Source organism: Hordeum vulgare, chromosome 5H, assembly GCF_904849725.1.
Source record: "Hordeum vulgare subsp. vulgare chromosome 5H, MorexV3_pseudomolecules_assembly, whole genome shotgun sequence".
Lineage (NCBI taxonomy): Eukaryota > Viridiplantae > Streptophyta > Magnoliopsida > Poales > Poaceae > Hordeum > Hordeum vulgare.
In genome coordinates, this window is record NC_058522.1 from 253,760,783 (window position 1) to 253,778,345 (window position 17,563).

Sequence of the window (17,563 nt, forward strand, 5' to 3'; positions counted from 1 at the left end):
CTTGGTATTTATCCAGGGTACTCGTGAGACTATTACTTTTCCTGCTCCTTATTTGTTCAATCTTCATCTAGGCAGGTACATTATTATGCCCTCGGACATCTACGTATATTGGGGCATAGCGCAACCACAGGCGCCCGTGCCCGAGCTACCAGTCGAGTACCAGACGTCAGTATATCAGTGGGAGCCAGAGGAGCTCACCCAGTAGTGGCACCCTCAGTACACTCCGGAGTACCCCGGAGACGGTTACTTCCCTTCTTGGGAGTAGACCAACTTAGGCCAAAAGCCTAAGCTTGGGGGAGTACGTGTTTCTCACCGACTTTATATTCATGCTCACACATTCACTTTGATAGTCGGTGTTGACACTTTGCCATTGTATCTTCGATGCTAGTTTATTTTCTTTCTTGCTTTCTTCTCGTGTGTTTGTTTAAAAATGAGAAAAAAATAGTTGTAAGATTACTTTCTAGCATGCTTAGTGGTAATTAAAAAAACCAAAAAGATTTCCATTTCTTCTTTTGCTTGTTGGGAGCTTTCCCGTGTAAATAGTTTTGTTTTTCTTTGGGTCAAAGCAGAAGACTATGGTTAAAATGTTTAGTGTCTCTCATATGCACTATTGTTTTTCCGTCAAAGAGCCATATTACTTTGTCTTCTCCTCTAAGTTTGCTTGCATATTCCAGCTTAGTCCAATGCACGAACACTCTCATTATTATTCACATCATTCGGTCATGCAAGTGAAAGGCAATAATGACGATATATGATGAAGTGACTGAGCCTCGAAAAGCTGGTATGAACTCGACCTGTTTTGTTTTTGTAAATATGACTAGCTCATCATTCTTAATTCAGCTTTGTTATGAGAGAAACATGTTTGCAATGAGAACTTAGAGACCATAGTTTCTGATGCCATGCTTAATTAGCTAGGAGCTTATAATGGTTTGTCTTGGATGCCAACATGAATTTCAAGATGATTATGATGTAGTATGATAGGATGGTATCCTCCTTTGAATGATTCAAGTGGCTTGACTTGGCACATGTTCATGCATATAGTTGAAACAAAATCAACATAGCCTCTATGATATTCATGTTTATGGTGATTTATATCCTACTCATGCTTGCACTCAATGTTGGTTAATTTCAATGCATATTGATGACTCTTGTTGCTCTCTAGTTGTTCGCTTCCAGTCTTTTGCTAGCCTTCACTTGTACTAAGCGGGAAATAAATTCTTTGTAAAGCAGCATCTTGCTTATGAGAAGGAAAATATTTAGCAACAAAAGATTGAGCTAAATCTTGAGGACTCTTAATGGAACCACATGGTAGTGCATCATACCATGCTTTAGCATCTTCCTTCAAAGAGAAAGGAAGTAGCTTAGTAACGTAATAAGTTCTCTTCTTGTCCTCTGTAGTGAATAAGCCATCCAACTCAGTGAGTTTGGTAAGGTGTGCAATAGCATCGTCATCTTCTCTGCCATAAAAGGGATCAGCTTCAACTGTGGATATAAGTGAAAGATCAACAGAGAAATCAACATCAGCATCATCAATGCAAATAGGAGATGAAGCAAACTTAGAATCAGGAGTAAACTTGTTCTTCATAGAATGTTGTTCAAGCAGCTTCTTAACAGAAGCAGGGTCAGAGTCAGCACACTCTGTAAGTTCCCTGCATAAATCATCATCAAGTTCAATATAATCATCATCAAGGATTCTTTCCTTGAGACTACTCAAGTCTGGGTAACCAAAAGATCTACCAATGGGGTAGCGTGTAACAGGAAGTTCAATTCCAGACTGCTTAGCAGCCTTAGCAATCTGAGTCAATAAAATAACCAAGCAAACCAGGCTCATCAATAGTAGTGGAAGCATCATCAAAAGTATCAGGCACAGTAATAGAGTCGGTAGAAGCAGCATGTGATGGTGGTGAAGCCAACATACTCATAACGTAAGGTTAATAAAGTGTAGCACTAGTGCTAAGAACCGTACCTTTTCTAGTAGTGGATGGTAAAATTGGAACCTTAGGGTCTCTTTTCTTACCCATAGTGAGTAAATAGAAGCAAGCAAAATAACTCCAAGTACACTCATAAATAAAGCTATGCTCCCAAACAACGGCGCTAGAAAAAGGTCTTGATAACCCACAAGTGTAGGGGATCACAACAGTCTTCGTGGGTAAGTTAACCCAATTTATTGATTCGACACAAGGGGAGCCAAAGAATATTTATAAGCTTTAATAGTTGAGTTGTCAATTCAATTCCACCTGAAAGATACTTGCTTGGCAACGAAATATTAGTAGCAAAGGTGATATGGAAGTGATGGCGGCAACGGAAATAAAAGTGGCAAAGCAACGAAAATAAAACAGAGAAAGTAAAGTAACTTGTGACTAGTAGGATTACAACACTATAGGCTAAGGAGATGGATGGTTGGTCATTGATGAGAGATATCATGTATTTAACTTGGGGCAAGGCACGTAGAAAAGTAATGATCATCTAGGCATATATCAAACATTAGGCATGTATCCCGAGGTAGTTGTGTGTGCTTGCAATAAGAACTTGCACAGCATCTTTTGTCCTACCATCCCTCTATCAAGGGGTCCAAAAGAAACTTATGGAGATTAAGGTGCTCCTATCAAAGAGCACCGGAACAAAGCATTAACAATCAATGTATACATGGAATCCTCAAACCATAGCCTATCCCCTTTGGTGTCCCAAGCTGTCACCATTGGGATCACCGGTTCCGGACTATAATAGGTGCATACTACTCACAAATAGGATGTAGAACACAAATATATTCATGAAAACAAAATGAATTTAGATCTCAATTCATGGCACTCGGGCCCAAAGTGACAAGGATTAAGAGTAATGAATAGTAGCAAAGATGATAAACACCATTGTAGATGATAGGCAACATGCCCCCAACAATCCGACGAACTATTACATGATCTAACTCATCCAATCTCTCCCATCCCCTTCACCTACAGCAGGGAATTACTCACACATGATGGGAGAAGCCACGGAAGGATGATGGAGTGGTGATGGTGATGATGATGGCGACGATTTCCCCTCTCCGGAGGCCAAAACAGCCTCCATATTAGCTCTCCCGAAGAAGAACCGAGAGTGGCGGCGGCTCCGCGTCGAGAACTTGCAAAACGACTTCTGTTCTGGAATTTCCTCATCACGGGTAAAAATAGGAGCCAAAGTAGGGCACCAAAGGGGGTGGGCTCCGCCCAGGCGGCTTCCCGGCACGGCCAGGGGGCAAGTCGCGCCAGTAGGTCGCCTAGGGGCCCTGTGGCTCCCCTCTGGCCCATCTTCTGGCCCATGGTCCCTCCCGGTGCGTGGATTTTCTCTATTTTTTATGGGATTTTTTCGCGGCATCTAAATATTCATTTTATTGCACACAAGAAAACCATACACGCAGCTCTGCTGAAAACAACGTCAGTCCGGGTTAGTTTCATTCAAATCATGCAATAATGTGGCCAAAACAATAGCAAAATTGTTTGGAAAAGTTGATACGTCTGAGACGTATCACACATCAAGCGGCCTTGCTGGATTTGTTTTACCTTTCTCAAACATCCTGAGCTGGGGATTTCGAGGATACTTTGGGCTATCTCGAGGTTGAGGTTTTCCATCAGGAATCCGAGGAGATCACGGGTTTTCTGTGGTCGGGGTTTTCGATGCAGCTAGCGGTAGTTTGTGATGGACTAGTTGGAGCACCCCTGGATGGTTAAATCTTTCTGAGAGCCATGCCCGCGGTTATGTGGAAACTTAGAAACTTTGTTTAACACCGTCATAGCAAACCTGAAGTAAACTTAATTAAAACTTGCCAACTGTGTGCGTAACCGTGCATGTCTCTTCTTGTGAGCTCTATATCTGAGAGAGGACACCATGGGGTTATGTCTGACGTGAGTGGGTCTTCAAGGTCACTTCAAGGTCAGTATTAGTTCATGTCCGTTATGCATAGATCACCCCCTCTTGTTCTTGTACTCGTATGTTAGCCACACAAATAAATGCTTAGTCGCTTGCTCCAACCTGACCACTTCACCATATCTCACCCATTAAGATTTGATAGTCTTGATACCTTTGGAAATGAGATTGCTGAGTACCTGTGGCTCATGGATTACTATAACAACAGTTGCAGGTACATGTAAGGCGATACTTTGACGTGAGCGTGATGATAGCTCTATTTGGAGTTTCTTCTTCTACTACTTCATAGATCTAGAATGGGTTCCATGCCTGTAGCCTGGGATAGCAAGGATGGACGTCATTTTTTCCATTTGATTTCGTCCGTAGTCACACCCTGCTCTTCTACATGATGTTTGCATGCATTGTTGTATCGAGATGTTCATGTTGTAGCTTGTGGCGAGTGTAAGCTAGTTTCATATACTCATCTATTTTGTACATGTACTTGTACTGATATACATTCTTGCAAAATGATGAGATGCGCTTCTATCCATGACAAGGCCCTTGCACCAAAATAAGTATGGGATCACATCTTGGGCGTTACAACTATCCACGATGAGCCGCACCCCAGCCATATAAGCTCACTCCAGGCTCCCCTCTACTATCCCTTAGCTCTCTCACACTCCAACAAACTTCCCGGACCCCGTCAACGGATTCTGCTCAAATTCGAGCATGGTGGTCGACCTCTCCCTCTGTTACCCTCACCAGAGCATCTCCACCACCGTGTGAACCTCCCATGTGCTTCATTTGCCACTTCCATGGTCGTATCATCGTGCTCATCTGGCCCGTTGTCGACTTCCGCTATGGTCGACACCACGCTCGGCCTCGACTTCACCAAGGCCCGTAAACCCTGCCCCCACACATCTGCGGATCGTAGCCCTGAGCGCATCGGTGGTTGGAACACTGTCGAAGGTGGCCGGAGCCACCAGGACGTGAGCCGACACGCCTCGGCCTTGCCTCCCCTAGATCTCCCTTGATCCAGCAGGAGGTCGAGGATGAACCCGACAGGCGGGCCCACCCGTCAGTGACCAGCCGGTCGAGCCTGGTAATTCAAGTGGAGGCAGGATCACCTGCCCCCGCTTTCCTCCACGGGAGACACACTCCCATGCAGGGGTAGTGCTAGCTATTTGGCAAGGTTTGGCGGCTGCCAAACCTAATATTTTTTGCAAATATACATTAGTATGCACACTGGTACATGTATAACTTTGAAACGGTAGGATTCAACCGTGTTAGGCCTCATTGTTGACCTAGTGCTGAACCTGATGCACTGGCTTGTGCTTGCGAGTTGGGGCTTGACTGCACGGACAAAATAAACACGGATATATGATCCAACCGACCAACTAGTGATTCCAAGTTGAACAATCCTAAAAAGTTCAAACACTCCTGAATCCATAATTTTGCATGGAGGTGACAACAATTAGCGCATAGCATCGGTCTGCCGGTGAGTTGGCTTAGTTGGGCGAGACAGTAAGGACGGGTATCAATGGATGAACGAAAAAGGCACAAACAAGAAAAGAGGAAGTGCATAATGAAATATAGTTTGGAATTAAATTAACATTAATTTTGTATAAAAAATTGTTAACTTCAAATAAAATAAGACCCATTGTTCTAATGATCTCCCCACAGTGAAGCTAATCTATTAGTTTTAGGTTGTACTTGCTCAACACAAAATAATATATATCAGCTTTTAGTAAGTTTTTGCGTAGTTGTATACATGTATTATACTAGAATTTTCACCTTCGTAAAACCTGCCACGCCTCAAAATTATTCCTGCCTTCACCACTCCCCCTAGAGGTACGCCATCGACGTGGCACCCTTCGCGGCGCGCCCGAGCCGCTGGGCAGACCCAATGGTTATCTAGCACCTAGGGCATATTTTAGCCGTGGGTAAAAATCTTTTTTCTTTTTCTTTTCCTTCTAGTGACACAAATAATTCTTAGCAAATTCATTCCAAGTCCAAATTTGATGATACAAATTTCTATATTTTCCTATAAATGCCACCTATCATTTGGTACAACTTTCATAACTTTCCACCACAATATTTTCCTCCACTCAAATTTCAAGTCAAATTTGAAGTACTAGGGTACCACCTTGCAAAATTCCTAGAGGGTCCAAATCAACTCCAAATGGAGTAATTCAAGTTCCTAGGTGTCTATAAAAGTATAACCTATTTTTCTAGCCTTAGTTTACATTTTTACCATGCATTGTTTCCGCTAGATAAATTAAATACCTCCCTTTACCATTTATTCCATCTTAGGAAACCCCTAGGAAATTCATCCCAACTCCAAATCTGGTGAGACCACTTCCAAATCTTATAAAATGATGCCCAATTTAATAGGTGCATTCACTCATTTTTATAAAAAGGTTTTATGTAGACTTGTTATAGGATCATCAATTCCTATGTTTCCACCGTTCAAAAATCTTTGGTGATCCAAATCCATTAGCGCAACTTTAGGTATGTTTCTTATGACCATAGTCATCCTAGAAAAATAAAGTTTCTGTTTTTGAACACTTTTGGTTGTTGTCTTGTCGTGTGGCTTATTGTGGTTGTTTTCGGCAAAAGTTTACGGAGTAGACGAGCTGTTTGGAGTTGGACTAGGAACTTGGGAAGACCTTGAAGACATTGAAGAACCCGGCCTCTCTCTCCTTCTCTCCCTCTCCCTCCATCTCTCTCTCCCTCTCTATCTCTCTATCTCTCTCTCACACTCCCTCTCCCCCTCCCTCTCCCTCTCTCCCCTCCCTCCCTCCCTCTCTATCTCTCTCCCTCTCTCTCCCCCTCCCTCTCCCTCTCCCTCCCTCCCTCTCCCTTCATCTCTATTTCTCTCTATCTCTCTCTCCCTCCCTTCCTCCCTCTCTATCTATCTCTATCTATCTATCTCTATCTCTCTCCCCCTCTCCCTCCCTCCCTCTCCCTTACTCTCTCTCTCTCTCCCTCTCCCTCCCTCTTCCTGTGTGTGTGTGTGTGTGTCAGTGTGTTTGTGTGTGTGCATGCGAGCGCACACGCGCGTGTATTTGTGTATGTGTATGTGTCGACCATGTCTCCGTTGTGCGGTTTTCGATGATGACACACCTATCGATGGCCCAATAGTTATGTGTGTCATGTGTGTGTTTTGGGTGGGGGCTGGGGAGGGGAGGGGCACCATACGGTCATAACCTAGGTATATATATATAACTAAGGGGTATATCTAGTTTTCTGAGCCACGTGCATGCCACATCATAGTGTTGTGCATTGTGTATTTAAACACTTGACACACTCTTTCCCTATATACATTTTTCCACATGCAAGTGATGGTGTTCTTCTACTCCCTCTCAACCGATCTTCGACAACACTTCAACTTGTGGGCCCGTGCGGTCTACATCGTCCCTCTTGACCGACGACAAGAGGTGATGGTTTGACCGACAACTAGTCGGCTTCGATGCGTTCGTGCACAATGAGGATGAGAACTCTCTCTCTATCTCTTTATCTCTCTCTCCCTCTCTATCTCTCTCCCCTCTCTCCCTCCCTCCCTCTCCCTTCCTCTCTCTCTCCCTCTCCCCCCTCTCCTTGTGTGTGTGTGTCCATGCGCAAGCGCGCGCGTGTATTTGTGTGTGTGTGTGTGTGTGTGTGGATAATGTCTCCGTTGAGCGGTTTTCGATGATGACACACCTATCGATGGCCCTCTAGTTGTGTGTGTCGTGTGTGTGTTGGGGGGGAGGGGAGGAGCACCATACGGTCATAACCTAGGTATATATATATATATAACTAAGGGGTATGCCCAGTTTTTCTGAGCCACGTGCATGCCACATCATAGTGTTGTGCATTGTGTATTTAAACACTCGACACATCTTTTCATATATACATTTTTCCACATGCAAGTGATGGCGTTCTTCTACTCCCTCTCAACAGATCTTTGACAACACGTCAACTTGTGGGCATGTGTGGTCTATGTCGTCCCTCTGGACCGACGACAAGAGGTGATGGTTTTACCGATAACTCATGGGCTTCGATGCGTTCATGCGCAATGAGGATCAGAACCGTCTCTCTCTCTCCCTCCCTCCCTCTATATCTCTCTCCCTCTCTCCCTCCCTCTCCATGTGTGTGTGTGTGTGTGTGTGTTTGTATGTGTGTGCATGCGCGAGCACGCACGTGGATTTATGTATGTGTGTGTGTGTGTCGACCATGTCTCCATTGTGCGGTTTTCAATGATGACACACCTATCGATGGCCCTCTAGGTATGTGCGTCGTGTGTGTTGGGGGGCTGGGGAGGGGAGGGGCACCATACGGTCATATCATATATATATATATATATATATATATATATATATATATATAACTAAGGGGTATATGCCCTGTTTTTCTCAGCCACGTAAATGCCACATCATAGTGTTGTGCATTGTGTATTTAAACACTCAACACACTCTTTTCATATATACATTTTTCCACATGCAAGTGATGGCGTTCTTCTACTCCCTCTCAACCGATCTTCGACAACACGCCAACTTGTGGGCCTGTGCGGTCTATATCGTCCCTCTTGACTTACGACAAGAGGTTATGGTTTGACCGACAACTCGTGGGCTTTGATGCGTTCTTGCGCGATGAGGTTGAGCACCGTCTCAATGTCGGTGTGGAACAATCTATCACATCACAGTAGAAATGGTGGGCGATTGCAAAGAGGAAGTGGCTAAGGAAAAGCTCAGATGCCAATTTATCAGGCAAAAAGAGGAGGTATGAGGACCCGGAGGCAGCAGAGTAGTCCAACGCATGCCTCTCAGTCATGTTGGAAACTGGTGCAGGCCTTTAGGCTACGACGGCAGCCCTGGGAACATCGGTCATCTCGGCGGCCACGGTGACCAGGGACTCAACTCTTGTGAGAGTGGCGCCCATCTGTGTCCCGATGGCCCACACGGACGGCACGACAGCTTTGTCGACGACGGTGGCTGCCTTGTGGAATGTAGTCGCGGCGAAGATAGCTTCGCCGATAACGACAGACCTGGCGAGAGGCCCTGCGATCACTCTGATCGAGTAGCCATGTTAGTCGCTGCTATGGAATCATTGGAGCTCATCGACAAGACAAGCTCCTTTGGAAACTCCTTCTCAGTCGAGGAAGTTCATGAAGATGGTGGTGGCGCATTGTTTGTATGCATCTGTGGCGTAGTGAATATTTTGTGGAATTCATCAACATGTAAATGGACGAACCGTTTCTAAATTAGTGAGCGTATGAACTAATGTCAACTAATCTGGTGCAAAATAAGGCATTTTATGGTGAAATTTGCGAAATTTTTGTGTCATATGTTTGTGGGCATGTGGAAATTTAGGATGAATTTCACGTATGCGTATGAAAATGAGGATGAACCGTGTGAGATGAACCCGCCTTGAGAAATCTCAGAAAAAGCTACACGCCTTGACTGAGGCAAAAAATTCATCGTTTCGCGTCATTTGTTACAGCTTCCACACTTTATTGTGTGTGGACTATGTGCGATCACTCCCGCTCCGCTTTAGTTTCTTTACCCAAATTTAAGTGGCGGCGTTATTTCAACTTCCACCCGCTCTCGTCCTCTATCGAACCTATAGTAAAATTCCAGTTGCCGATGCATTTGAACCGTTGCCATCCCTCTTCCACCACCATCTCCACCCACCATTACTGACATTTTCAGTAGCCCCACCCCCAGTCCACACAACTTCTTTCGCCTCCGCTTCCTCCCCTGCTCAAACCCTAGCTTGCCCCCTTCGCCGCCCTCCACCACCAACTTCAGCCGGTCTGCCCATCCCTCCTAGCTAAATAGGTTCAGGTTACCCATTGATCCACATATACCATCACCGCCATGAGTTTTTAGATCAGGTCGGCGGTGTCCCTTCTCCCAAATCCCCATGCCACATATCCTGTGGAGCTCGAGGAGCATACGAGCAAAAAGAGGTCTATCATGGCCTCTCCGTCGTACGCTGGCGAAGTGGGCGCCGTTCGTGTCGGCCCATCAATCCCAGTGGAACACCTCGCGGTGGAAGCCGGTGAGGACATTGAATACATTACCATGCTGAAGGCTTCAAGTCTGCGGGCTTGCGTATTCCTGTATCTCTGGAGAGCCGTCTATGACATCAAGTTCTTCAACATGACCGCTTCACTTGGTTTATGTCACAAGTTAAGTGGTCCACCGACAACACCTCTAGTTCAACTGTTGTCGATCTCTCCAAAGGACCCGCCGCTGATCTCCTCCGTCTTGCAGTCATGGATTTGTGATCCTTGTACGCCATCGAGCCTCTTTTGTCATTTCTTAAGCTAACATTCTACGAAGGTGGCTTGGGATCCTTTGCGCCAAAATCAGATCTCATCGACCAAGAGAAGGGCACACACTACAACTGTTACAAGGGGAAACATCACATCTGCGACATCAGGGAGCGCACCATGGGCATCACAAATTACAAGCTGAAGGATCCCGTCCATGACAAGTGAGGCAACATCCCGTGAGAAAAGCATACTTTTTGTAGCTAGTCCTCTCGTACCCATTGTTGTAGTAGCTTTCGCCATGCAACAACAATGAAGTGATTAATTGAGCATTTTTCCAGTTTCCAAGCAGATGCCTTGCTTTTCTATATCTAGTAGTTATGTAGGTTGCATCAAGCATTTGTCTAGTTTTTAATGGCTATATTTGGTTGTTACAATGAGCATATATGCCTTGTTTCTTTTAGTTATTCCTAATGTGTTGTTCATTATGTGCAAGTATCAACTGTGCGGTTCAATTTCATCAATACTATATGCCCGATGTTATTAACAAGTGGCTTTAACTCCTGTTTTAAACATTTATGCATTGTTTCTGTGTATTTGGTTGTTAGGTTGGTTGTAGTGAGCATTTGTCTAGTTTTCAAGCAGATGCCTTGCTTTTTTGTGTATGGTTGTTATGTTGGTTGCAGTGAGCATTTGTCTTTTTACAAGCAGATGCCTTGGCTTTTTGTATGTGGTTGTTAGGTTGGTTGCATTGAGCATTTGTGCAGTTTCCAATTACTATATTTGGTTGTTATAGTTAGCATATATGCCTTGTTATTTCAAGCAGATGCCATGTATATTCGGTTGATGTTAAGCATGTTGTACTTATCATGGCGTCCCATGTACTTGCACAGGACAACAATGGGAGTGGCCGATGTTTTCCACCGAGGTTTTTTTCATCCACGGCTTATACTTCATCTGTTCCATAATGTAGTGAATATTAATTTTTGACCATTTAAACTTTGCAAAGTGTGAACAAATTTATAGAGAATACTATTCATATATACCACACCAAAATGTATACAATATGAAAGTAAATTTTGTGATGTATCTAATGAAATGGATTTGTAATTCTAGAGTATATGTTTTCTGTGCAAACTTGGTCAAAGTTAATGAATACTGACTTCTCAAAATGTTTATAGCAACACGTTATGGAAATCACGAAGTAATATACTATACCATTCTGGAACTGTATTTTACCTTCAAATATTGACTTGTTGCTTGTGGGTACATATGTCTTTGGAAAGATCCACGCCTCGATCCTTTTGGCCTGTGGGGAAATGTAATACTCGTGAATCAGCATCAAGTGAGGAAACTGATAAGGATTCTTAAGGAAAGAGAGGAACAATGTCAATTAGACTATTTTTATGCTCTATCCAAGACTATAGTGAGATGTACGATGATAACTACGAACCCTCTAGCCTTGTATTAGTAATGCCCATAATGACTTGTCACACAACAATGTCTAAATCTTTTTCTTTTGAAGTGGTTGTCCAAAGCGGTTTACTCAAGATTACCTTACAAAGTACATTATTGGTGGACATGCAATGAAGGTTAAATTATATCACCAAAACTATAATGAGTATCGAGAAGTCGTAATGAAGACAGGGAAGGATGGGTGGGCAGCCATCACCAGGGACTAGCCCACAGTCGTGTGTGCGTTAGACATGAAGGAGGGCACAATATAGGCATTTCGCTTCACCTTCTGCAGCAACCAGAGTGTCTTTTGGCTCTCTCTTTACCGCGTGTAATACAATCATGGTTTCATCATTCTTGATTTGTCCCTGTTGTAGTTTTCCTTTTTTTGTGAATTGATGCTTCTGTAGTTCTTGAGTATATGTACATGTGAATCGAATTATGAATTCGTTCTTCAACCTATTTTTAAACATGATTTGATATGAAATAAATAATTTTCTACTTTCAAATTTAAATTGTGTGAATTATGAATGCATGTATTAAATTAGGGATTAATTATGCTCTACGGCTCATTACAATGCAGAGAGAAATCACAATGTCTGCGCTCAACTTCAAGACGAGACACGTTTCTCCACTCACAACGTGTGCGGTGAATATGTGTTGCGGACACGATCAGCCGAAAAATAACATGTGAGATTAACAACACCAGCGTACACCGTTAGTTCTGATCAAGTGTGTGTGATAGTATCCTTATCACACAGGATTCGGTATCATGAACTATCATGATGTTGTGTCCATCATACACGTTGGTCAAAGAAGAACACGTGCGATAAGCCTTCATCTCAGACAAGTATTATGGATGACCCATTTGGGAAGTATGGATGACACGTTTGGGCCATTTTATAAATCACAAACATTTACCGGTAGCGCAACGTGTGGGCTAGATTCAACCTTTGCATACGGTTTTATAAGGATAAATATATGCACTCTTATATCCTATCATAGATGGTCATAGTGGAACTAAATGTGTGTGATAGTCCTTTTATCATACACGCTTTACAATCCTGAACAGTTTGTGATTTGGCGTACATCGTAAACGGTGCGCCACGGAATAGCGCATGCGACATTAATGTGATCTCACATGAGTTGCAAGGATGTGTCGTATGGGAAGTATGTCATATCTCCAACGGTTGACTGATGACTCTCATTTGTGGTAGGTGCGAACATCCCATATGATTAGTTTTGCCAAACGTTTGCACTTATTGCTCAACATCACCAACGAGTTTTCCATGTCGTTTGGGATTGACTCCCCTATCGTTCACACAGACTAGCCGATGGTTTAAAACTGCATAGTACAAAGGGGTTAAAAATTGTTTGCATAGCACGTGGTTGCACTAGTGCTTGTTGCTATTTTCCCTTTGATTGTTCATGAATCTTGTGAAACTCTTGTGTGTTTGTCTTGAGTGTTTCTCCTCTTTGTTCTTGAGTCCCTCTTGACCACTTTCAAGTGTGAAAGAATAGGCAACCTAGGTCTCTACCCTACATCACATTTGCTCGATTTACGTGAATGACGACGCTCTTGTTCCTACATGACGCCAGATAATTCCACACGTAGATTTTTGTCCCTTTGACGTTGGACAGGCCATGATGTGTGAAAATGACGTAGCGACGCTTGTGGGAAAATTGGAGATCTGAACATCCGATTATGTGATCGGGCGGTGGAACGTATTACATCACTACGTGGTTATGCGGTGGCCCCGATTAACCTTTTTTAATTAGAGAAGATCAAAAAAGCCATTGAAAGTGGGGTGTGCTACGCGTTAGCCAATGGATCTTTTCAAAATATCCGTTGACTCAGATATCGCACATCGAACGATAGAGCAGCTTCTCCACTTTTGCAACTTAGGTCTTGTTGCAGTTTTTCGGCAACTACGATCTTGTTTTTTTTTTTGCAACTCAACTCCTGTTGTGGAATTTTTTTTGTTGCAACTGAGATTATGTGGCAGAAGGGTCGCATCATTGTAATGTCTTATTCTAAGGATCCAGATCCTGCAACAGAACCGTTGTTGTGATGAGACATTGGACGTGGAGTTTCTCAGTCCGAACTCAAATGAGATCGGGTGAACAGTAAAATCAAAACTAATCTAAAAAAGTTCAAAAATTTCTATTTTTTTTATAAACATTGACAAAAGTTCTAATATCTTGCAAAATTTCATGTGAAAAATACATTTGTGTGAGGCGTGGCAAAAAAATCGATACTCTAAAAATGCTACTTTCAAAAGCATTTTGAAGTACCGATTTTTTTTGCCACTGGCTTCCACAAAATGTGATTTGATAATGAAATTTTGCGGGTAGTTAAAACTTTTGCCAATGTTTGTCATAAAAAAATTAGAATTTTTAGAATTTGTTTATAATTTTTTTGAATTTTACCGTTCACCTGAGCTCATTTCAGCTTGGACTGAGAAGCACACTTCCCGAGAGATTGCAACAACATGCTAGTTGCAAAAATTTATGATGTTGGTCATGATGCACGTGGCGTGCAGAGAAGAAGGCGATCGCCAGCCTGCGATCTGTCGGATGATTTATAACGTTTCCCTTTGAAAGTTCGTGTTGTGTTCTTGTTGTGTAAAATATAATGAAATTTTAATCGTGATTTCCTCTTTCCACATACTTAGTAAGTATGTGCTGTGATGTATTACGAAAAAGTCACACGTAACTTTCCTTAGACTGCAAATCAGTTATTTGCCTTCATGTTTTGGCATTCGGTTGAGCAATTGCAGGGCAAAAAAAAATGCAAACATTAAGTTACAAGAAACATCACCAATATTGTGTACGTGCATCAACATCTATATGACGATTTGTTAGATCGGAACTTACCATTCCAGATGGATTATGGCAACGGAAGAGTGCATCAAATAAAGGTGCACATAGAAGTACATGACCAAATAAATTTTGATCTATACAAGATCTACATGGTGAGATCACTTTTATCCCTTTTGAATCCGAAAAAATAGCACAAGACAAACTATCTTTATTGTTACACATGGTGAGATGGTCTCATCAGACCATCACTTTTTCAGCAAAGCTCGAGAGTAGATCCTCTTGCAGTATGGGCTGGTCCTGAGTAGCTCCACGTGAGGCCGGATCGCGTTGGTCAGTGCAGAGTGTAGAGAGCCCTGAAAAATTCATCGCAGTCACAAAAGCTGTGGAATCAGTTGTTGTTAACATACTGCGGTCTCTGGTTGACGCTCTTTTGGTTGAGATGTTATTTACGTACCTTGGAATTCTGAAGTGCTGCGTAGACTACATAGTTTGCGTAAGGGTGCAGAAGCAACCGCTCGAACTGCGGCGCAGCAAGGAGCTGCAGGATGATGTTCGCTTTGTCAGCTTCCTTGAAAACTTTCAGGCATTTCTCGACAACGTTGCTGCTGAACTTCTGCATGGAGAGGTGGATGTACTTGCCTTCAAACTGTTGTGCCAGACTTGCATTTGCAGCAGCGACCTTTAGTTCTATCACATACTGAACAACATAGTTTCTGCAACATTGGCAGATAAGCCCATGAGTTGACGAGTTAAAATACACCAAAATAGAAGAAATATATATGAACATACATTCTTTAATGTTGTATAAATGTTTAACTAGATACTCTCATAGCACTAAAGATTGGAATGCCTACAGAGGTCTCTACAAGCAAAGGTTTTTCCACTTCACAAGGCATGCTGGACTATTAATAATAAGCTAGACAGAACTATAATTGATTAACCATGCTTGTTTTACCGGCCACGTGGTTACATGAAAAATTACAGGTGGAGCACAAGGTAGGATTTTTACCCATAGGCATCCTGTGCAAGTTCGAACCCATTGCGAGCGATCGCGGCAACCAGCTTCTCCTTGTGCTCACCAGTCGAACGCGCGATACACCGCTGTAGGACGCAGCAGCCATGGCATTGCATCCCAATATCAAGGCAGTAAATAGCAGCAGCATCGAAGATCGGCTGAAAGTTGTAGATCGTGAGTTAATTATGTCTGGTCAGGAACATATCAGTTTAGTAAAACCATTAAAATTCACTTCACTAAAAAGGTTGCGGAAAATTCAGTTCAGTAATAAACAATTAACACTACAAGATGCAAAATTCAGGCAAGTGGAGGTGGTCTACAACAATTTTTTCTAAGCGATCAGAGTAACTAGATCGGAACAACTTCTCTGGACCCAAATAGACTAACTTACACCTAAAAATAAACACCAACTTACCATGGTTAAGATGTTAAGATGCATGCACACACATACAATATATTATTCCCTCCGTAAATAAATATAAAAGCATTTAGATAACTACTTTAGTGATCTAAACGCTCTTATATTTCTTTATAGAGGGAGTACTTTTTAGAAAGAAAAAAAACTGTACACACGCACACACGCATATATATATACCTTGTTATCATCGGCCCCGAACGATTGCAAGCACTTCTGCACGACATGATTACCATTAGGATCCTTTATGAGCTCCAGGAACCCGGGGCGCAGAGCTGCGACGACGAGCTGAATCTCCTCCCTTGCCTTCAAGCTTTCAATCAGCTTCTGAACCGCCCTTGTCCTGAAAACGAGAAACAACATGACAACGCAACACTTAGCAACAAAAGACAATTTTTTTTCTTCTTCCGAAAAGGGCAACAAAAAATAAATAAATCAGCAGCAACAGAGTTAAATTATCACCAACCAATCAGGAGTGAGTTAAGCACGCTTACCCATGTACATTGAGAGAGATCCTGACGAGCACGAAGGGTTCCTTTGTGAGGGTCAGCACGATGCCCATCCTCTGCTCCTCGCTGCAGACGGCTAGCAGCTTCTGCATGAGGTAGTTACCGAATGGGTTCACCATGAGGTCGACGGCGTGACGGGCGACGCCGGTGAAGATGAAATCGACCTCGCGCTTGCCGTCGTCGAGCCGCTGCTGGAGGAACCGGCAGCCGTGCTGGTCCCTGGCCACGTGGTACATGTACCCGCGCAGCCCGACAAGGCTCTCGTACTTGGACGGCTTCGCCGCCGCGCACTTCTTGGGGCTCGTCGCCTGGCAGCCGTTGCTGCAGGTACCCTTCTTCGGCCTCGCCGTCTTGCACAGCCGGGACCTCACCGGCCGACACAGGAGGTCCCAGTCGTCGCCCACGGCGGCGTCGAAGCAGGTGCTGGAGAAGGGAAACGGATCGAAAAGAGCCCTCTCGCGGTCTTTGTCCATGGAGAAGGGATGCGACGCCACGAAATTCTCAGCGTCCATGAAATGGAGGTTGCTCGTCGGAGATGAGCTGGCCTTCCTTGGGTAAAGGAAACTGTCGTCGTCGTCGTCGTCCTCGACGAACCCCATCTCGCCGAGTTCTTGGATGAGATAAGCGAAGTCGACGGCGCCGGCGTCGGTCTCGGCGGCGGCTGGCTCGCTGCAGCCGAGGACGTCGCCGTGGAGGAGGAGAGGGATCTCGTTGAGGAGCATCTCCATCTCCCTGTCCAGCTTCATCTCCAACTACTATCTTGATCGAATCTCGATGAGAAAATCAGTGGGGGAATTCTGTTAGATTTGTTTGTGGAGAGGATTGGTTTGGGGTTGGATTGGGGTGAGGTGTTTTCCTGGAGATGGTTCGTTGAGGCATGCAGGAGTGGGAGGAGGAGAGAGCAGAGGGGGTGCTTTTATATAAGGATAGCGCGAAAGTAGTGAGGACTGATGCCGGTGAGAGGAGTGCTTTTTTTCTTCTTCTTTTAAATCTTTTCTTTTGAAAGGTTATTACCTGGTCTGATTTTCTTGTTTTGGGGTAAGCACTTTCCGACTTTTTATTTCAACATCAGATATTTAGACCCTTAAAAAACATTTCTATTACTACTACAACTCCGAAAATGAAAACAAAAAAGGAAATACAAAAATAGATAATATCTCAGCCCAAATATCTTCGGTGGTTCACAAACACCTATTTCTGGCTGCACACAC

General features: G+C 43.6%; 1 protein-coding gene across 2 annotated transcripts; it reads right to left on the reverse strand.

The window, feature by feature from the left end:
• Positions 1 to 14,416: 14,416 nt before the first annotated feature.
• Positions 14,417 to 17,250, reverse strand: LOC123398983 (putative pumilio homolog 8, chloroplastic). Of its 2 annotated transcripts, XM_045093423.1 has the most exons (6): positions 16,338 to 17,250; positions 16,024 to 16,186; positions 15,423 to 15,586; positions 15,053 to 15,126; positions 14,868 to 14,951; positions 14,417 to 14,766 (listed from the first exon to the last, which is right to left on the reverse strand). In XM_045093423.1, the coding sequence occupies exons 1-6, from the start codon at positions 17,096 to 17,098 to the stop codon at positions 14,651 to 14,653; spliced, it is 1,362 nt and encodes a 453-aa protein (XP_044949358.1). In that variant the 5' UTR covers positions 17,099 to 17,250; the 3' UTR covers positions 14,417 to 14,650. The 2 variants fall into 2 exon arrangements, with proteins under 2 accessions (XP_044949358.1, XP_044949357.1); XM_045093422.1 differs by having other exon boundaries at positions 14,868 to 15,126.
• Between the last annotated feature and the right edge of the window lie 313 nt (positions 17,251 to 17,563).